This window comes from Cuculus canorus, chromosome 3 (genome assembly GCF_017976375.1).
Source record: "Cuculus canorus isolate bCucCan1 chromosome 3, bCucCan1.pri, whole genome shotgun sequence".
NCBI lineage: Eukaryota > Metazoa > Chordata > Aves > Cuculiformes > Cuculidae > Cuculus > Cuculus canorus.
Window position 1 is genome coordinate 66,682,075 of NC_071403.1, and position 22,305 is coordinate 66,704,379.

The 22,305-nt window shown below is 50.1% G+C and overlaps 1 protein-coding gene across 10 annotated transcripts in view; it reads left to right on the forward strand.

The window, feature by feature from the left end:
* The window catches only part of OTOF (otoferlin), a 97,221-nt gene that overhangs the window by 14,541 nt on the left and 60,375 nt on the right, over positions 1-22,305 (forward strand). For 6 of the 10 annotated variants that reach the window (XM_054063308.1, XM_054063309.1, XM_054063310.1 and 3 more), the window contains exons 4-6: positions 11,840-11,939; positions 17,687-17,898; positions 21,033-21,119. In XM_054063308.1, the coding sequence (XP_053919283.1) occupies positions 11,840-11,939; positions 17,687-17,898; positions 21,033-21,119 (399 nt within the window). The remainder of the gene's footprint in view (positions 1-11,839; positions 11,940-17,686; positions 17,899-21,032; positions 21,120-22,305) is intronic. The other 4 variants (XM_054063313.1, XM_054063315.1, XM_054063316.1 and 1 more) reach the window with 1 other exon arrangement.

A 22,305-nucleotide genomic window follows, 5' to 3' on the forward strand; every position in this document is an offset into this window, starting at 1 on the left:
TGCCAATCTTCACATGATTTAAAAATTTGATTTTAAGTTATTTTTCCATCCCAGTCACTGATGTAGTAGTCATGAGCTTAATAGCAAAATTGCACTGTAAATCGAAAATGATTTTCAGCTGATGTCCTATTTTTAGAGTTTCTCTGTTAACCCGCTGTAGTTAGTGCGCTGCACCGAGAGCAGGCAGCGTTAAACCAAACATCTTGCAAGAATGTGCTCCTTTCATAAAATGAATCATAGAATGGTTTGGGTTGGAAAGGACCTCAAAGCCCATGCAGTTCCACCCCCTGCCATGGGCAGGGACACCTCCAAAGGGATCAGGTTGCTCCAAGCCCCATCCAACCTGGCCTTCAACACCTCCAGGGATGGGGCAACCACCATTTCTCTGGGCAGCCTGGGCCCTTTCATCTTATCCCTGTCCCCCCCCAGAATGAAGAGCCCCTCCCCAGCTTTCCTGGAGCCCCTTTTCAATACTGGGAGGCTGCTCTAAGGTCTCCCCACAGCCTTCTCTTCTCCAGGCTGAACAATCCCAACTCTCTCAGCCTGTCCTCACATGGGAGGTGCTCCAGCCCCTTGGATCATCTCCATGGACTCCTCTGGACCCACTCCAACAGATCCATGTCCTTCCCATGCAGAGGACTCCAGAGCTGGACATAGGGCTCCAGGTGGGATCTTACCAGAGTGGAGCAGAGGGGCAGAATCCCCTCCCTGGCCCTGCTGGTCCCACTGCTTTGGATGCAGCCCAGGACACGGTTGGTTTCTGGGCTGTGAGCGCCCATTGCCGGCTCATGTTGAGTTTCTCATTCTCTGGTGCCTCAGGTCCCTTTCCTCAGGGCTGCTCTCAGTCTGTTCTCCACCCAGCCTGTAATTTAATACAATTACCAAACAAACCTATTCCAAAGAATGAAACCAAGCTTGGTTTGATAGGCTCTATCTCCTCGTAAAACTACCTTTAATGTCATTGATTATACTCTAGTTTTTAATTGCTTATTCATTGAATTCTGTACAAGCTTTCCTATTCCTTCCCTAGGACTGTTGCCAGGTTAGCTCAGGTCTCTTCATTCACCCCATATGAACTCTTTGCTGTGCTGGGATTTCTTTATTATTGCAGCTTCATTACAATTTGGTATCAGTGGATCAGAGGCTGCTGATTCTTTTGTGATGATCTCTCACAAATTACCCCTGGCCTGCAACAACCAACAGAAATATTTATTCAGCATGTTGGCCTGCTTTTCATCGTTACAGGCTGGAACAGGAGTCGCTGCTGTGCATTTACTTTGAAATCATAGAATCATTGAATCGCAAGTTTGGGTTGGAAGGGCCTATTAAATCCCATCTAGTCTAACCCCCTGCACTGAGTGGAGACATCTTCAATGGGATCAGGTTGCTCAGAGACCCATCCAACTTGGCCTTGAGTGTTTGAAGGGATGGGGCATCCACCGCTTCTCTGGGCGACCTGGGCCAGTGCCGCACTGCCTTTAGCAAAAAGAATTTCTTCCTTATATCCAGTCTGAATCTCCCTTCTTTCAGTTTAAAACCATTCCCCCTTGTCCTCTCTCTACAGGCCTTGCTAAAAAGTCTGTCCCCATCTTTCTTATCAGCCCCCTTTAAGTATTGAAATGTAGAGCTTGTCCTCCCCATCAGCTGGACCTCAGTTAGAGCCTTCTCTTGACCTGCTGTGGGATACAGTTGGATGAGCCCTGCTGCAGACCAGCATCTAATCATCTGCCTAGTGGAGTATCCAGCACCTCCCTGCAGAGGTTTTTGCAGTTAATTAGCTGTTCTGTGTATTTCTGCTAAATTAAAAAACCCTTCAGGTTAGAAACAAGTTTCCTCATGCTGGCATTTAGACAGTGGCAAAATGACCCCCCAAGCATGCCTGTGGCAGTATGTGTTCAACCTGCCTTCAGCAATTAAGAAACACAGCACAGTGCGCTTTCCTTGCTCCCTGTCTTTGGTTTGGGCCACAGGAGCAGCCCAGGCCAGCAGTCCAGCCCAGGAAAGGAGATGAGATCAGAGAATCACTTCGGTGAACACCAAAGACATCTCGCATGGCTTTGCCTTTACAGCAGTGGGAAGCAGGATCCTAGAAGGGGTTTCGCTACCTGGAGCCCTGCATTCAGCTCTGGAGTCCTCTGCACAGGAAGGACATGGAGCTGTTGGAGTGAGTCCAGAGCAGACCATGGAGATGATCGAACGTCCAGAGCACCTCCCGTGTGAGGACAGGCTGAGAGAGTAGGAGCTGCTCAGCCTGGAGAAGAGAAGGCTGCAGGGAGACCTTAGAGCAGCCTCCCAGTAGTGAAAGGGGCTCCGGGAAAGCTGGGAGAGGCCCTTGATCAGGGAGTGCAGGGAGAGGATAAGGAGGAATGTTTTTTTGGCTGAAAGAGGAGAGACTGAGATGAGATCTTGGGAAGAAATGTTTTCCTGTGAGGGTGGGGAGGCCCTGGCCCAAGTTGCCCAGAGAGGTGGTGGCTGCCCCATCCCTGGAGATGTTGAAGGCTGGGTTGGATGGGGCTTTGAGCAACCTGATCCCCATGGCAGGGGTTTGGAATTGGATGGGCTTTGAGGTCCCTTCCGACCTAAACCACTGTATGATGCTATGATTGATCTCCTGTCACCACAGTATGGGTATCCATGGGAAGATAGGGCTCAGTGCAGGTCCGCTTTGAGTAGACAGCTTCTGGAGGGACCTGTGTCTCCTGTAGATCCAACGCTGTATCTGCCCTGTGTTTGTCTCGGACACCTCAGGATATCTGCCTGGCATCAGGTATTCATGTTTAGGTGATGGAGCTGAGCCCTCGATAGATGGAGAGGAAGTTGGGGGAGCCAGGAACAGCAAAGTATGTCCTGCTCTAAGGCAATAGACTTTGGGCACAAGCAACTGAGAACTGGCTGTGGCTGAAGGACAGGCTGAAAAGGCTGATGTTCTCTGTAGAAGAAGACAACCAGGAGCCCAAAAAGATGCAATGGCACAGAGCCTTATTCCAGACCTATAAGCTGCCTGCTGATGGAGGAAGGAATATGTTTCAAGCCTGAGCATCTATAGCAGGTATCAACCTGCAGAATAGACTACTCCAAGACATAAATGTAAAGGGGCTATCCAAGGATTTCTGTTCAGACTCCCAGCACAAATGATAGAACAAGAGGAAATGGCCTCAAGTTGCACCAGGGGAGTTTTAGACTGGAAAGTAGGAAAAATTCCTTCACAGGAATGGATATTAAGCCCTAGCAGAGGCTGCCCAGGGCAATGGTGGAGTCCTCATCCCTGGAGTGGTTAAAAACCGTGTGGCTGTGGCACTTTGGGACTTGGTTTAGTAGGCATGGTGGAGTTGGGCTGGTGGTTGGACTGGATGAACCTAGAAGTCTTTTCCAACCTTAATGATTCTATGATTCTATGACTTCTCCTGCTTGCTAAGAAGTGTCTACACCAGCATGTAAGTGCCAAGGCACAGCCAGTGAACTTATAGAATAGAACTTGGCTCCATCCCACCCAGAGCAGCTGGTGCCTCACTCAAGGGAACCCAGGGAACTAGTGATATAAAAAAAAGTTAAAGCCCAGCTCCTCACAACTTGGTGCTGTAACATCCCATGCTTCTTGCACGGAAATCAGTTGGACGAGAACAGACAAACATAAAGGTTGGAGAGGAAGAAGAGGAGTGAGGAGAAGGAGAGAGCCCTGGCACTGAGGTTTGGAAAGGTGAGCTGTGGTTTCTGTGAATAATTCACATGCAGCTGATTAGCACTGTTTATCAAAGCCCCAGATAAAGGCAGGACACCTGATGCGGGTCCACCCTGAATAATGGAGGGGGCCAGTCTGGAGACATGACTGTGTGGCTCATTGAGTTGCTTTTGTTTCCTGCCTCAGTGGTCATCAGCATGCGGATAATTAGGTGATCAGAGAGTCCTTTCCTGGCCAGGCTGAGTGCCTCAGCCTCCTTAAGGCAGCTGGTTGTGTGCTGACTCCTTGGAGGGGCTGTGGGCTCTAACGGGTCTCAGATGACCCTCCCTGGAAGCCGTATCCTGGAGCTTTGCATGTCTGACTGTCCAAAGAGCATAGAAGTGGAGGGTGCTGGGGGATGAGAAGCTCAACATGAGCCGGCAACGTGTGCTTCCACCCTAGAAAGCCAAACTGTGTCCTGGGCTGCATCCAAAGCAGTGGGACCAGCAGGGCCAGGGAGGGGATTCTGCCTCTGTTCTGGTGAGATCCCACCTGAAGCCCTACATCCAGTTCTGGAGTCCTCAGCACAGGAAGGACATGGATCTGTTGGAGCGAGTTCAGAGGAGTCCATGGAGATGATCCAAGGGGCTGCAGCACCTCCCATGTGAGGACAGGCTGAGAGAGTTGGGGTTGTTCAGCCTGGAGAAGAGAAGGCTGCGGGGAGACCTTTGAGCAGTCTCCCAGTACTGAAAGGGACTCCAGGAAAGCTGGGGAGGGGCTCTTGATCAGGGAGTGCAGGGAGAGGGTGAGAGGACAAAGCTGCAAGAGGGGAGCTTGAGATGAGATCTTAGGGAGGAATATTTTACTGTGAAGGTGGTAAGACCCTGTCCCAGAGAAGTGGTGGCTGTTCCATTCCAGGGGGTGTTCAAGGCCAGGCTGGTGAGACTTTGAGCAGCCTGATCCCTTGGGAGGTGTCCCTGCCCATGGCAGGAGGGTTGGAACTGGATGGGCTTTGAGATCCCTTCCAAACTGAACCATTCCATGATTCTATGATAGTTCATGATGACAACCCAAATGGACTAGACCAGTGGTGTCACCAGTCAAGAAATCTGTCTGTAATCCCTTACCAGGCAGGAGATGCCCGGACTGGGAAGCTCTCCTCTCCAGCCATAACCCATCCAAAGCATGCCAGGGATGCCCTGTCCCAGTGCTGGTGGATGAGGGCCAGTGCCCTGTCCTGCCTGTTATTAATTTACTAGTGTAGATGCAGGCTGACAACGCTCCAGCAGGAGAAGCACTGATAATAAAGGGTCCTATGTACCCATCCTCCAGATGTTAGGTCCTTCATCTGATGCCACGTATCTCATCCTGGAAAGTCGATGGTGAAACCAAATAATTGCTGTGTGGTGGGATGACCTGAGTAAAAATACTAACTTCCTACTGGAAATCAGTTCATCTCAGTCCTTTCTCTTCTGGTTCTCTGGGGAGACCTACAAAATACCTTCAAGATGGGTGAAAATTCATAGCATATGGTCTCACAGTGAAGGGCCCTGGGAGAGGACATATGCAGGAGGTGGGTACGTGATGTGAAGTTCCAGATGTGAATTTGAGTGTTTCTGAGCAGGGGAAGACACAGTGGGACACGTATGAGTGATGTGGGGTGGAGAACTTTATGCACGGGAGAGGCAAAGATGCGAGAAGCAAGTGGAGGCAGCAGTCAGGGCAGCACATTGTGTTGGTGAGACATCACAAAGGATGGGGCTGTGTGGTCTTGAAGCTCCAGAGCATCATCTCTGAGGTGGGAGGTCTGGTCCCTGCTGCAGCTCCCATTCCTGACCTGCTGGGATAACCTGGACAATCCTCTTCTAGACCACACATTTTCCTTATGCATAAAACAACCACATCCCTTAAGGCTGAGGCAGGCTGAACGAGAACAAAGGCCTTTTGCTTTGAGGTCATTTGTTTTCCTCTATGTCACTGTTTTCCTCTCTGAGGCGAAGAAGCAGTAACTGGATCTGGCCAAAGACCAAAAGTCGGGTTACAAACCCGTTAGCTCCCTGCTGGCCTGATGGTGATGCAGGAGTGGAGGCACAGATAACATCCCCCTGCAGAAAACTGATACCCACAGGCAAGAGGCAGGAGCTGGCTCTCCTTACCAGACAAAGAGACAAAGAGACTAATATCAAAGGCTTTTAATGCAGCACTGTGCTCTCCAGGATGAAAATAGAGCTTTGTTTGGTCCTTTATACTTTGGCTTCTCCGACAATCAAGATCTTTTGTGTCAAGCTGCCTCCAGCCTGGAGAAACCAGGGGCTCACCATTTCATCTGCAGAAAATAATGGCTGCAGAATCACTGTAGAAAGAGTATAATGGAAAAAATATTAACTCTAGTGCAGTAGTTTTCCTTTCTTGTCTGGTGCCCCTCCCCACACAGAGCATCACTTACACTCTGGGCAGGTAAGACATTGCAAGAGCTGTGTTTTACAAGCCAGAAGATGTGAGGATTTCCTTGAGATGGGACTTGGACCTCAGCTGGACAAGCCTTTCTACTGCCCCACTTGCTTAAACATTGCAGAGGTCTGAGCTGCAGACCTTGGGGTGTTGTCAGCGATGCAGGAGATTCGGTTCTCCTCAGCTTCATAGAAGCATAGAATCATTGAGGTTGGAAAAGACCTCTAAGCTCGTGCAGTCCAACTGTCAACTCAACCCCACCATGCCTGCTAAATCTTGTCTCAAAGTGCCATAGCCACAAGGTTTCTGAACCTCTCCACGGGTGGGGACTCCACCACTGCACTGGGCAGACTCTGCCAGGGCTTCACCACTCTTTCAGTAAATCAGTTGTTCCCAATATCCAATCTAAACCTCCTCTGGTGCAACTTGAGGCCACTTCCTCTCATCTTAAACCTTGTTATTTGTTAGAAGAGACCAGCTCCAACCTCCTTTGAGGGACCTATAGAGGGTGATGAGGTCCTCCCCTCCCCTGATTTAATTTATAGTTCCTCATATGAAAGCCATGGGATTATTCCCCTCAGAAGACGGTGCTAGTCCAGCTTCTTTTCCGTGTGATGCAGAATGGGTATGGTGGGGATCAGCCAAGTGAACAGTCTCTCCCCTCATATACCCCTCCACAAAGTAGAGTGGGTGGCAAGTGCTCCAGAGCCTAGGGTTCAAATAATTCAGCTCATCTTCCCAGCCCTAAGGACTGGTGTTTGTAGGACACCTACAGCTGCCTGGTCCACAGCCAGATATATCATCTACCTGAAACCTTTCTCCTGCACAAAGTCCCTTGCAATGGGGTGGCTGCAGCAAGCTAGTCCGAAGTCTCATTAAGGTTTTATAACATCATCTTCTATGGAAGGTAAAAGACAGATGGACAGGGTGCTTGGTTATGACCTGAGAGGACTAATGTCACCAGGGGCAGGAACCTGGAAAGGTAGAAGTTTCCATACCATGTCAGAGATGCAAGCTAATCAGCCGAGATGTCTATGGAGGTATCACCTCAGCCTTTCTGCAAGTGATACCATGTTATACAACTTGTCCGGTTTTGCAGGCAAGGCTGGCACGTGAAAAAAGAGCTGCAATGCTGAGCCCCACGGAGGATGGAAGCCGCAGAGACAGAGAAGAGTCCAGGCTTCCCTGGGGGGCGGCTGCAAATCATCTTGGCTCACCAAGAGCCAGATTAAAGCGAGCAGGGGAGAAGGCAGCAGGGACAGCTGACTCAGCTCAAGTTGGACATGTCCAACAAGTAATGATGTGGCTTGTATAACGCAGGCTGTGCAGATGAAGAGGTTTTAGCCCTTGCTTTTGCTTGTTATTACCTCCTGAGGCAGACTGGATGTTTAGCTTCTAAGGGGAGTGATACTTTGCTGGCTTTCAAACTGCTTGTTTTATTTAACACTAGGAATTCAGGTCCTCAGCTTGGAGGTCTGAAGGGGTTTGTGTTTAGGTGCTTTTGAGAGGAGACCTTCCTTCTCTGGACAGATCCCCACTAAACTCGTTTTGCATCACCCAGAAAACACATTGCATTGAGAAGTCCTGCAGCAACAGGACAATTCCCACCACGCAGCTTTGCCAGCCTGTAACCCAGGCATTGGGTTTAGGTCCAATACTCAGCAGAAAAAGACCATAACCTCCCACAAGCATTTTCTCCCCAACATAGATCCATCTAAGGCATCTGGGACTGATTTATTTTGAGGGTGAGGTTTCACAGAGAAGTGGTGACTGCCCCATCCCTGGAGGTGTTCAAGGCCAGGTTGGATGGGGCTTGGAGCAACCTGATTCAGTGGGAGGTGTCCCTGCAAATGGCAGGGGATGGAACTGGATGGGCTTTGAGGTCACTTCCCACCCAAACCATCTATGATTCTGTGATTGATTCTACGATAGTTCATGATGACAACTCAAATGGACTAGACCAGTGTTGCCACCAGCCCAGAAATCTGTCTCTAGTCTCTGACTGTGAGAGGGTTTTGTTATTGTTTGGATAACCTGGTGAATTGTAGCCTACAACAGCAGTTCCAGCTCAGCACCTCCAGATATTAAAAGCTGCTTCAGCAAATTAACTCTTTTTTTTCAGCAAACTCTTGCAAAAATTCTCATTAAATATAAATGAATTTTCTTTTCACCCTGGAAGACAAGTGGAATAGAATAATGAATACTGTTCAGCACTGTCACATTGAAATATATCCTGTCAGATAAGTAAGTTGGAATGAGATTACAGATCTGGTTGCTAAAGTGGTAATTTGGGTATAGTTAGACTTTGGCACGGTATTTGACTTGGTGTCACGCAATATTTTGATTAAGAAATGAAAATTCCACAGAAATTTGACATGGCGGGTGCCAAAAGGTGTTACGCACATGAACAGTGCTCAGGAGTGACTGCAGACAGGGATTCATCACTGAGGATGCTGGCAGCCGGCAGAGCCCTGTGGGGACCAGACCTTGTCGTAGAATCATCTAATCACAAACTGGTTTGAGTTGGAAGGAACTATTAAAGCCCATCCAGTCCAACCCCTGCCATGGGCAGGGACACCTCCCACTGTATCAGGTTGCTCAAAGCCCCATCCAACCTGGCCTTGAACACCTCCAGGGATGGGGCAGCCACCACTTTTCTGGGCAACCTGGGCCAGGGCCACCCCACCCTCTGCGTGAATTATTTCTGCCTTATGTCTCATCTCAATCTCCCCTCTTTCATCTTAAAACCATTTCCCTCATCCTATTCCTGCACTCCCTAATAAAGAGCCCCTCCATAGCTTTCCTGGAACCCCCTCTGAGTATTATTTAATTCCTGGTTTTCTCTCAGACATTCTGGACTATGATGAACATTGAAAGTTTGTTTGGATAGGGAGCAGGCAGGGCTGTAGGGGATGGCTGTATAATCAGCATGGTTACTCTTTTTTTTTTGTTTGATATGAGATTGCAATCCTAATTTCACTTTCACAGTTTTGATTTGGGTCTGACTCAGTTTCTAGCGCCCCGTGCAGACTACACGAGGGCCTTTTTCTGTCCCAAACACCTAGCTAGGGTTGTCCATGGTCAGGCAGGGAAGCTTTCCCTTCCATAGCACCCTTGGGTCATCTTGCCCAGCCCCAGCCTGACCCCTGTTCCTGCATCCCTGTGATGAATTGGGGTTAGTGCATTTGCCTGGCCAAGCCTGGCAGGCAGTGTCCCAATGTGGATGGCTGAAGTACAGTGCCCAGGAAGCACTTAATTCACTGATTTAGATGGAGCCAACAGCTGCAAGTGATTCAGGAACAGAAGACTGGTTCTCCTTGAGGATTTAAGTGCGAGGTGGATCCTCGCTTGGGCAGCTGAACATTCATTCCTATCACCTGGGCTCTTGCAAGCCTGGTAGTGGGTTAAAAGCAGTGGCATTTCCCCACCATGGGGACCAAACCAAGACACAGATGCTCTGATTTGCCTCTGATTACTTCCTAAGATCTGGTGATGGATGGATGGATGGATGGATGGATGGATGGATGGATGGATGGATGGATGGAGATGCTGCCCCCCCCCACTGGCTGAGACTAGCAGCAAAAAGGGGCCAGAATGTCATTGGCTAGAGGATGCTCTTAGCAAAGCCAGATGCACACCTTGGCCTCAGAGCCCTTGCTTGGACAGAGTGGAAGCTTCAGTGCTGGTTATGCCTGATAGAGCTCAGCCTCACTCCAGCCACTGCCTCTCCTGAACGGCACCAGACACACAGGTGGCTTCACTGAAGAGTGGTACGGGGCAAAGAGCAAAGTGTGTTGTGGGATGTGCAGTCATCCCAGACTGCCCTGATGCAAGGCTCTGAGCAAGCCTTAAACACTGAACCAACCAGGCTGGGCTTGAAATGAGAGATGTTCCTACAGTCTGATAAAATTACGAGTGACCCAGAAAAACTCCCTCTCTTTCCATCAGCAGAAATGCCAGGGAGGCGAGCAGGGGCGCTTGATGAATTATGAAACACTTGGAAATGAAAGGCTGTGTAGACAAGCGCTGAATATTGCATTTCCTCTTGCTTGGCTCTTGCCTGCCAGAGGAAGTGAGTTGGGAGAGGTCCTGGGAAGGAGCACATTATCCCAAGCCTGGTGCAGAGCTGGGGAGAGCAGAAGCATGTAAGTCAGGCTGAAAGGATTGCAAAGACATGCTAAGAGAATGGTGAAAGGATCTACATCTCACCACCTCGAGCTGAACCTGAGCCAACAGTGAGCCCTGGCAGCCAAGGGTGTAAACCTTGTCCTGGGGTGCACCAGCACTGCATTCCCAGCCAGGCGAGGGAGGGGACTCTCCTGCTCTGCTCCATACTGGGGTGGCCCCACCATGAGTGCTGGGTGCAGTTTTGGGTGCCATAGGATAAAAAGGATCTAAAGCTTCTGGAGAACGTCCAGAGGAGGGCACAGAGCTGGGGAAGGGTTTAGAGGAGAAGCTGTATGAGGAGTGGCTGAAGTCACTGGATCTGCTCAGCCTGGAGGAGACGGAGGGGAAACCTCATCGTGGTCTGCAGCTTCCTCACATGGGGAATAGGAGGAAGAGGAGTTGATCTCTTCTCTTTGGTGACCAATGACAGGACCTGAGGGAATGGCAGGAGGACATGCCGGGGAGCAGGTTGCTCAGAGCCCCATCCAACCTGACCTTGAGTGTTTCTAGGGATGGGGCGTTGGCCACTTCTCTGGGAAACGTGGGCTGGTGCCTCACCACCCTGAGCATAAACAAATCCTTCCATCCAGTGCATTTCAGAGCGCGCTTCGAAGTATCAGTGGGTGGTTTGAGAGCTGGGAAAGACAAACCCCATCATCAGTTCTGCCACAGTCTGATCTCCTAATGCTGCTTTCACCTGGGGTCTCCAGGCTGCTGGTGTGGGCACAGCATCGAATGCTTGGGTCACACAGGGGCAAAGGCAGGAGAGGACCCCTCACTATCCCACTGTACAGCGTGGAGAGTTCTTGTCTCCCTCTCTGAAATCACATCACAATAAATCAGCATCGCAGGAAACAATGCCTTAAGGTTTGCAAGGAAGTTGTTTAATCATCAGCAGCTTTCTTGCCGGCCTCCGCCAGCACTGCAGGCATATTCCTGGTGTGCCATGTAATGTCTTCCCTGTCATCTGGGGTCGCAGCATGGGAGATGACGTGCAAGGCAAGAGGGGTAAGGCAGCTCCGTATTCACTGTTTCAGGTTTTTTTCCATGTCAGGAATCACTTGTTGATTCATAGTTGGATCTTCTCAGGCTGGGAAGGTCCCTCTGGTGCCACAGCAGCACACAAAGAACATAAACCCAAAGTTTCTTGACAAGCCATGAGCTGGCAAATAAGTAATGACTTCTATTAGAGCATGCCAGGCTTCTCTGCTCTCTGTGGTATTGGTTTGGACCTGTAATTTAACAAATGGGGCTGCTTCTAGTGCGTGCAGTGCTGCACTCCCTGGCTGTGAGCACAGCAGGCTGCAGCGAGAACTAAGAGCAAGTAGACACCATCAGCCTGCTCATCCTGAGGAAGTTTAGGAGGTCATCAGATCCTCAGGGGAGAAACAGCCATGGTGGTTGGGAGGTGTTAGACGTCCTCACCTCAGCACTCTCTTCTCCCAAGCAAAACCAACCACGTGAGCTCTGGTGACTTCGCCAGTGAAGCCCACTCAATTGAAATTGAACGGTGGTGGATACTCAAGGAGAGCTCCACTGACTTTTCTCTCCTTTGCTCCGTAGGCTCATTGGCACTTTCCGGATGGTCCTGCAAAAGGTGGTGGAGGAAGGGCAGGTAGAGGTGACGGACACTCTCATAGACGACAATAATTCAGCCATTCAGGTAGGTCACAAAGACTACGCAGCCACTGCTGCCTGGTTGTTGGTCCATATGTCTGTATTTCTGCTGACTCTCTGGAACATATAAGTCTGTGTTCTGCACCTGAATCCTCAAATCCTTAGTCTTTTCTTCATCCTGTTATTCTTGGTCTGAAGGAGAAAGGCAACTGGGACTGTCCTGAGGATGAACATCAAAGGCTGGACATCCTGCATGCTGTGAGAAGTTTAAGATGGGGCTAAAGCAGGAAGTGATCAGGTTTAACCTGCACACACACAGGGTGCAATTCATAGAATCATTAAGGTTGGAAAAGACCACTAAGCTCATCCAGTCCAACCATCAGTCCAACCCCACCGTGCCGACTAAACCATGTCACAAAAAGCCATGACCACACACTTTTGAATCCCTTCACGAATGGGGACTCCACCCCTGCCCTGGGCAGCCTCTGCCAGTGCTGGACAACCCTTTCCCTGAAGAAATTTTTCCTAATATCCAATCTAAATCTCCCCTGGCACAACCTGAGGCCATTTCCTTTCATCCTATCCCTTGTTCCTTGGGGGCAGAGCCCAACTGCTGCCTGGCTCCTTCCTCCTTTCCAGGAGCTGCGGACAGTGATGAGGTCTCCCCTCAGCCTCCTCTTCTGGTGCCTGCCCAGCTAGACACCCACAAGTTTATGGGGCTGGATGGGATCTACCCAAGAGTATTGAAGGAGCTGGCAGATGTCCTTTCCAAACCCCTTTCCATCATCTTCCAGCGGCCCTGGCTGTCTGGGGAAGTTCCACTGGACTGGAGGCTGGCTAGTGTTGTGCCCATTTACAAGAAAGGTTGCAGGGAGGATCTACAGGCCTGTCAGTCTCACCTCAGTGCCAGGGAAAGTCATGGAACAGGTAATCTTGAGTGCTATCATGAAGCACGTGCAAGAGAACCGGGTGATCAGGCCCAGTCAACATGGGTTTAGGAAAGGCAGATCTTGCCAAACTAACCTGATCTCCTTCTATGACAAAATGACTCGACTACTGGATGGGGGAAAGGCTGTGGATGTAGTCTTCTTGGACTTCTGCAAAGCCTTTGACACAGTTTCTCACAGCATTCTGCTTCAGAAACTGTCAGCCTCTGGCCTGGACAGGCGCACACTCTCCTGGGTCGAAAACTGGTTGGATGGTCGGGCCCAGAGAGTGGTGGTAAATGGAGTTAACTCCAGCTGGAGGCCAGTGACAAGTGGGGTTCCTCAGGGCTCAGTACTGGGTCCAGCTCTGTTCAATGTCTTTATCAATGACCTGGATGAAGGCATTGAGTGCACCCTCAGCAAGTTTGCAGATGACACTAAGCTGGGTGGAAGTGTGGATCTGCTGGAGGGTAGGGAGGCTCTGCAAAGGGATCTGAACAGGCTGGACCGCTGGGCCGAGACCAATGGCATGAGGTTTAACAAGGCCAAATGCCGGGTCCTGCACTTGGGGCACAACAACCCTATGCAGCGCTACAGACTGGGGGAAGGGTGGCTGGAGACCTGCACAGAGGAGAAGGACCTGGGGGTAATGGTTGACAGCCAACTGAACATGAGCCAGCAGTGTGCCCAGATGGCCAAGAAGGCTGATGGCATCTTGGCTTGTATCAGAAAAAGTGTGACCAGCAGGTCCAGGGAGGTTATTCTCTCTCTGTACTCGGCACTGGTGAGACCGCACCTTGAGTACTGTGTTCAGTTCTCTGGAGCGTGTCCAGAGAAGAGCAATGAAGCTGGTGAGGGGGCTGGAGAACAAGTCTTATGAGGAGTGGCTGAGAGGGCTGGGGTTGTTTAGCCTTGAGAAGAGGAGGCTGAGGGGAGACCTTATTACTCTCTACAAGTACCTAAAAGGAGGTTGTGGAGAGGAGGGAGCTGGCCTCTTCTCCCAAGTGACAGGGGACAGGACAAGGGGGAATGGCCTCAAGCTCTGCAACGGAGGTTCAGGCTGGATATCAGAAAAAAATTCTTCACGGAAAGAGTCATTGGGCACTGAACAGGCTGCCCAGGGAGGTGGTCGAGTCGCCTTCCCTGGAGGTGTTTAAGGACCAGGTGGATAAAGTGCTTAGGGACATGGTTTAAGGGATGTTAGGAATGGTTGGACTCGATGATCCATTGGGTCCTTTCCAAGCTGGTGATTTTATGATTCTCCAGACTGAACATCTGCAGGTCCGTCAGCCACTCCTAGAACCCCTGGGCTCCGGACCCTTCCCCAGCTCCATTGCCCTGCTTGTACCCAGCTCAGAAATAGCATGGAAATGTCCTGCTTCTGGAGTCCTGTGTCAGCTCAGAGCACGTTGTGGTCCTCAGATCCTCGCAGAGATGCTGAGTGGCTGCTTTGACCACAGTCCCATGCTGAGCTCGGTTCCCAGTGCTCTCCTGCACCTGAGCATTCCATGCTGGCTCTGCCCCAGCCATCAGTGCATCAGCTTCAATCCACACCAGTAGCACTGGCGTTTGAGATACCCTGAATTAACTATACTTGTCTCTAACCTCAGCACTGCTTTCATCTGACCCACGTAGCACATGAAGAACAACTCATGCAGCACCTTGCCTGAAGTCTTGCTCTTTATATGCCTCTGGGGAGAATCAGGATAAGAATACCACACAGTCTGGGTCTGCACCCCTCATCCAGAGCTCCCAGTGGTCAGGAAAAGCTCCCTGCCTGCAGAGCAGCTGCTGTGCAATGCGGTGCACTTCCATCTGGTTAATGCATCTCATGGGAGCTGTTTCCCATGGAGACCGAGTTTTATAACACACTTGGAAATGCAGCGACTTCTGATTTTCTTGGGTATCAAAGCTCTGGTGTTTTAATTAAAAGACAAAAACTCAGCTGTCCCTTTCCCCTATTCCGTATAAGCTGCTTCCTACACTCAGCATGAAGGAAAACTGCAGTTACTTGTAACCCTCTGTGCTAACAACAAGCAATTAGCACTGAAAAGATGAGTGGTTTCAGTAGCAGGAGGCAGGACGTGACTTCTCTTGCAGGGCTAGAGGGAATAAAACCAATAAAAGTACAATGAATATAGTCCTGAGGAGAGAGAGAAAATAAAGGAGATGCAGACCTTGGAGCCAACAGTAATATCAGGGCTGAAAAAAATAACTCCTGCTGTCCTCTTAGTTTGTCAGAGTGAGAAGCTGCCTGACTAAAGTCCATGGGATCCACCAAAGAAGGAAACTCCCATATTATTAAGACCCTTCAGTGTCACAAAGGGAGACAAGAAAATCAATGGATGAAAGAGGGGAGAGTGAGATGAGATCTTAGGGAGAAATTATTTTCTTGTGAGGGTGGTGAGGCCCTGGCACAGGTTGCCCAGAGAAGTGGTGGCTGCCCCATCCCTGGAGGTGCTCAAGGCCAGGTTGGATGAGGCTTGGAGCAACCTGATCCAGTGGGAGGTGTCCCTCGCCATGGCGGGGGACAGGAACTGGATGGGCTTTGAGGTCCCTTCTGACCCAACCATTCCATGATTCTGTGTGCCAACGTTGCAAATATCATCTCCAAAACTAGGAAAGAAAGCAATCTCCTTCTCTCCCCTCTCTGCGAACCTTGCCTCTCTCAGCTACTTGTGCTTTTAAAGGTGTTTCCTCTGCAAAGGCACCTGAGCAAATTCTGGCATCACATTTACTCCAGAAGGGCTCCAAGCACGGTAAAGATGCTGAACGTGATGTAACGCAGCTCCATTTCTGCAGGACGGTGGGATGTCCCAGGGGTCCCTCCTGCAGATGGTGCTCATCACGGTCCTACCTCACCTCCAAACCCATGCTGCCAACATGCTGGTCTGAAGCAGGGCCAGCTCCAGCCATCAGTCCCCATCTCTGGATGAAGTGATTGGTGCATCTTCACTACCTACATTTCTTGGAAGGCACTTTCCAGGCATAACTTCGTCTTCCTATAATCAAGCACAAAAGGAAGGGTTGAAAATCTCTGGAGGTGTTCAAGGCCAGGTTGGATGGGGCTTTGGGCAACCTGATTCAGTGGAGGGTGTCCATTCAGTGGAGGGGTTGGAACTGGGTGGGCTTTGAGGTCCCTTCCCACCTAAACCATTCCATGATTCTATGATTCTATGATTCTATGAAAACTGGTTTCCTTTTTCTGAGCTGACTGCAAAACATCGCTGGCAGCTTCCAGCCAGCCCTAAGAATGTTATTGCCTTGCAAAGAGACTAAAAGAGTCAACAGTTGTAAATCCCGGAGGGATATTACGATCATGTCATCTGGCCTCCTACAAGAGAGGTTCTGAGATGGCTCAGAATGCATTATTACCTCAAATGGTGAAAAAAAACCCAGGTAAAAATGATTTTAAGATGCCCAGTGACAGCGCAGTCCCAGCCTTCAGTGAATCATTCCATTCAATGATTTTCTTACTGTTAAATTGATAGTTTTGTTTCCAGTGTGAATTTCTCTTGGTTTTAGCTGCTAATTTCCATTCAAACAAGGGATAATTTTATTCAGCCTGAAACCAATATCTTGCAGTTTGTTACACACATAATTTTTCATTTCCTTGAAAGGATTTTTAAACCTTTAAATCTAGCTTAAAAATGAGATTTTTGAAGTCAAACAGTGTTGAGGTGGTTTGAAAATGTGAAAAATTAACATTTCAATGTGGATCTTTGTCTCTCCTCTGCATTTGCTTTTTTAAGCAATCTGAAACAGCCTGGTGAGATTGGCACAGTCTGGCAAGTCATTTGGATTAACTTCGATTTATATTTTGCCAAATGAAGAATAAAATCAGTTAAAACCTGCCACAAATAATAGTATCAGAATTACAGAATGGTTTGGGTTGGAAGGGATCTCAAAGCCCATCCAGTTCCAGCCCCCTGCCATGGGCAGGGACATCTCCCACTGGATCAGGTTGCTCCAAGCCCCATCCAACCTGGCCTTGAACAACTCCAGGGATGGGGCAGCCACCACTTCTCTGGGCAACCTGGGCCAGGGCCTCACTGCCCTCACAGGAAAATATTTTTCACTAAGACCTCATCTCTATCTCCCCTCTTTCAACTGAAAACCATTCCCTCTCATCCTATCCCTGCCCTCCCTGATCAACAGCCCCTCCCCAGCTTTCCTGGAGCCCCTTTCAGTACTGGAAGCTGCTCTAAGGTCTCCCCAGAGACCTCGTGTCTAGGAGGAGACACAGCACCCTGACCTGCTCCAACCATAGCTTGTCAACGGGATGGTGAAAGGTTGGAAAATACAAGATATGGCCTAGAAGGATTCTGTGTATTCAGCAAATGACAGCTAAGGGATGACTCAAACTCAGCTGGAAAGAGAGCTTTGCCTATAGGAAAGCTGGGGCTAAACAGCCCCAGTATCCATAGGGCTTGGCAGCCCAACACTTAGCAGCAGGGCACAATTCTTAGCAAGGTGATGCACCATTTAAAAAACCCACGAACGTGACGTGGCTTCTTCTGCTTGTGATGTCTTCAGCTGCTCAAATGGTTTGTCTGCTGTTCATGGCTTTTTGTGTATCTCATTTCTGATGTAGCTGGTCTGATATGTACCAGCAACTCCAACCGAATCAGGTCCTTGAGCAGGAGAGAGACTGCAGCACCATTCTTGACCTTAGTTGGACCAGCTCCTGAAGCCAAGGTCCTGCACACTAACTGTCTCATGCAGTAGGAAAGAAGAGACTTTGGGGTCAGTAAGGCTCAGATATCAATCCACATGATGCAACAGCTCTTCCTACCTTTCAGATTTTGCAGGATCTTCCTTTCTTTCTGTGCTGCCCCGCTGATTGTGTCTTCCTTGTGTATTTCAGACCAGCATCTCCATAGAGATCAGGTACCAGGCTTTGGATGGGACAGTGGGCACATGGAATGACAAGGAATTCCTGGAGACCCCCAGCGTCCACTCAGAAGGGGATGGCAGGTATCCCTTAGAGACCGACAGCCTCCTGTCTGGCCATCGGCAGGGTTTGGACACATCTCCAGGCAAATCCAACCAGCAGTCCATAGAGAGGAGCTTCAGAAGGTAATGTGGTGTTCAGCACTTCAAGATGTGTGATGGCATCAGGGATGGGAAGGGCTTGGTGTGTCATGAAAGGGCTGCATTGCCTCAGTGCTCCTCTAAGGTGCATCAAATCTCCTGACAGCCAGGAGACCCATTATCACAGCTTGAGGTAAGGATGGGCTGCAGGTGTCTAGTGCTAAGAGGTCCCTGGTGCTCCACTATGCCTGGCCAACATGAGCTGAGTCTTCCAGCAGGCACTGATGTTTGTAGCAAGTGGCAGATGCTGGCGAGCTAATGTGGTTAAGTACAGATTCAGAGAGGGCTGAGGGTCTGGCTGTTGATCACACCTCATATTGGATGGGATTAGAGCCATGTGTGGGGTGTAGAGCCACACATGGAGATGTGTGGGGTCTTGCATCTTGATGGAGCTTGTGGTGTCCCCAGGACTGAGCTGCTTTCAGGGCAGGAGGTGGAGGTGTGTCAAGGGGCAAGTGCAGCTGCAGCCGGGCACAGTAAGGGCATGTTGGCCACAAAACCAACTTCTGTGGTAGGAGGTGAGAGTTATGGTGCCTCTGAGCTGCGTCCATGTGCTGGGGGCTATCCTGAGTGTGCACATCCCATGGCAAGGTGGGTGGCCTAGCAGAGGCTGGAGGAGAAAGCAGGGATGCTGTGGAATTGGTGGAGGGAATAGGCTCTGGCACCTCCCTTGCAGCATTAACCCTCGAACAGACAAGCACTTAGCTTCTCACAGACATTGTCCATGCTACCTCCATGGTCTGTCAGGACCACGTTATCTCAACAGGCTTAAATGAAATCCTTGCCAAAGGCAGTGCCTGGGCAGAGGACCCCAGTTTGGATTGTCTGAGGGACCTGCACCCTATGATGGCATGTGGAAACACCTCCAGTTCCTCTAGGTGTTGTTACTGGCTTTCTGTTCATTCAAGGGTCCTTAGCATCCCCCTTGTGTCGTTCTAAGCTCATGGGACCCTGATGCTGGATGAAAATCAGCCCAGCGACTACATCCTTCTGTTTCTTGACACAAAGCTGCAAGCCCATCCTGGTGACAGGGATGGGTGGAGAGGTCTCAGGGCTGTGGAGCCCGCAGCTGGCTGTCCATTGGGATGACGTGTAAGCTGGGACCAGTTCTGCCATGAGCGGTAGCTTATGGAAGCTCAGGGCTCAGTCCTTGCTGGGAAGAACAGCCCCTTTACCATCTCATGTGCAGCTAGAAGGCCAAGGCTTGGATGGATGCTGAGGTGGCAGTGATGCTGCATCAGATTCAGCCCAGCCCATCATGGATGCTTTGAACCCTGTGCTCAAATCCACACCAATTTAGGAGAGCTTTCAAGTGTGGAACTACTTCTGTACAAAGGGTTCATGTGCTGTTAAGCCAGATTTCAATCCATTTTCTGGAGCCCTGTGTTCAGTTCTGGGGTCCCCAGCACAGGAAGGACGTGGATCTGTTGGAGCAAGTCCAGAGGAAGCCATGGAGATAATCCAAGGGCTGGAGCACCTCCCTACAAGGACAGGCTGAGAGAGCTGGGGTTGTTCAGCCCGGAAAAGAGAAGGCTGCGGGGAGATCTTAGAGCAGCCTCTCAGCACTGAAAGGAGCTTCAGGAAAGCTGGGGAGGGGCTCTTGATCAGGGAATGCAGGGATAGGATGAGGGGGAATGGTTTTCAGCTGAAAGAGGAGAGATTGAGGTGAGATCTTAGGAAAAAATATTTTGTTGTGTGGGTGAGGAGGCCCTGGCCCAGGTTGCCCAGAGAAGCTGTGGCTACCTCATCCCTGGAGGTGTTGAAGGCCAGATTGGATGGGGCTTGGAGCAATCTGATCCAGTGGGAGGTGTCCCTACCCATGTCAGGCGGTTGGAACTGGATGAGCTTTGAGGTCTCTTCCAACCCAAACCATTCTGTAATTCTGTGATTTTCAGGCACTTTTACATAGTTTATGTAGTTCTGTTGTCCACGGCAGTGACTTTGTTCATGTCTGCTGCAGTAGTTTTTGAACCTCTTTCAGTTGGGAAAGTGGAGACGTTAAAGTCCTGAACTTGCTAAAAGTCTTGTGGAAAGAGATAAACTGGTGGAGGAGACTTTGTAAGCGGGTTGGGCAGACAATGCAGGCAGCCCAGGCAGAGCTGGGTCCTCAGGTCACCCACCCCTCCCTGGGGTGAGCACAGCCCTTGTCCAAGCGCTACAGCCCCAAATGTGGACAGCCTGTGTTCTCAGATCCACATGGAAGCCTGGAGATGGGAATCCAAACATACCTGCGTGCTCCAGCAGCATTTGCTTTCTGTCTGAGTTTACCACTTTATTGTGCCCATATAGGGCAAAATTTCTTTTCCCTCATGATGCAGGGTTTGAGGGACGATATCTCCATTTGCTCACATCACTCCTAGGCAGTTAATTAACTGTGTGGATTGGGCTGAAACCAGTGAAATTTCAAGTAAAATTGAAAGCACATATTCGTTTCCCAGCTCAGTAGACCATGATGCTGCTGAGCAGGGAAGATACTGAAGGATTTAAAAGCGGGATGGCAGGGCAGTGTAGCAGGCACAGCCTGGCTCGCAGAGCCCTCCCATCACAGGGTCAGATCCCTGGAATCGTGTAATGGTTTGAGTGGAAAGGACCTCAAAGCCCATCCAGTTCCAACTCCCTGCCATGGGATCAGGTTGCTCCAAGCTCCATCCAACCTGGCCTTGAACATCTCCAACGATAGAACAGCCACTACTTCTCTGGGCAACCTGGGCCAGGGCCTCCCCACCCTCACAAGAAAACATTTCTTCCCAAGATCTCATCTCAATCTCCCCTCCTGCAGCTGAAAACCATTCCCCCTCATCCTGTCCCTGTATCCCCTGATCAAGCCCCTCCCCAGCTTTCCTGGTGCCTCTTTCAGTACTGGAGGCTGCTCTCAGGTGTCCCTACAGCCTTCTCTTCTCCAGGCTGAACAACCTCATCTCTCTCAGCCTGTCCTTGTATGGGAGGTGCTTCCCACTTTTCTGCAGGCCATTTTGAGCTCGAGAGGCTGTCAGGCTCGGCTGTGTCTTGCACTCACCTCTGCCAACTCCATGGAACGTGGTCATTAATGTCAACACCACTACTGTTAGATATATCAAGGAAGGAAAGGCATGATGTTTTCCATGTCACCGCCCTCACAGGATGGAAGAGGATGACATGTATTACCACAGTGAAGATGAACTTCTGGGAGAGGGGGACACCCTTAGCCAGGGATCCCTCAACACGAGGTAGGGAACCAGTCAGCACTAGCTGGTGCTGGTGCCAGTGGGGTGTGCAGTGCTGTGTTGCTTTTGCTTTGTCCCTATGGATTCCTATTTCTTGGCTGCAGGTGAACTGATGGGGAGAAACGATGGAGCAGCTGGAAAAGCATCCTTGGAAAGGATGCTCAGGATGGGTGCTGGGGTGGAGAAAGGGGCTTGGGGTGAGGTTGCAGCTGGGGTGCTGCCTCACATTTGAGGCCCCTTTCCTCCTCCAGGTCCCACCACATATCAATCACAGTTATACTGTGTCCACCACGTGGGGAAGAGCTCCTATCGATGTGCATGAGGATCTGATTCCTGTTTGCAGTGGCTTTTGTTGCAGTGCTGTGCTGTGAGTTGTTTCCCAGCGTGTGCCAGAAAGAGTTTGGGGAGGAACTCTGAAAAAGAGAAGTTCAGGTAAAACCCAGGGACCAAACCAATGAATCTGAGAGCAGCTCAGCCAAAGGACAGAGCATTTGGGAAGCAGGGAAGATGACTCAACTCATCCAGGAATGGAAGAAAGCACGTGAAGGTAGTTGTTCCTACACACAGCTTTTCCGGGGAGCTCATTTCTCATAGCAGCTCCTCATGCAGCCTGTCACTGAGTGCCTCAGGCTTCAGTAGCATCTTCAGAAGATCTTGACTCCCTGTTATGAGAATTTATGGCCACATCTATACTGGTAAACACCTCTGTCAAGTCTCATTAATTAAACAGTGCCAGGCCAAGCACTTGAAGTGCCCATAACCTTAATAAATCCTTACGACAGTCTTGGATATTTTTTGTCCTAAACCATTCCCAAGCAGAGTTAGGAGGTACAACAGCCATGGGCCAGTCCCAAAGGGCAGGATAGGCATTGCCCACCCAAACCCTTTCTTTAGATGGGAAGCATTAGCGTGGGTGCGTGCGTGTCAGTGCAGTGAGTGTGTCCGTGAATACTTCATTTTGTAGCATAGAGGTGCATGGCTATAGCACCGGCTGGATGAGCAGGATGCTCCAGAGGCACGTCTGCTGCTGCACGTGCCCTGGGCTGTAGATCTATCTGGGATGCCTGGGTGACTGGAGGTGGAGAGACAGTCCAAGTGCACTGACGAGGCTGCTTGATTCCTGGCAATCATAAAATCATGGAATGGTTAGGGCTCGAAGGGACCTCAAAGATTATCTAGTTCCAAACTT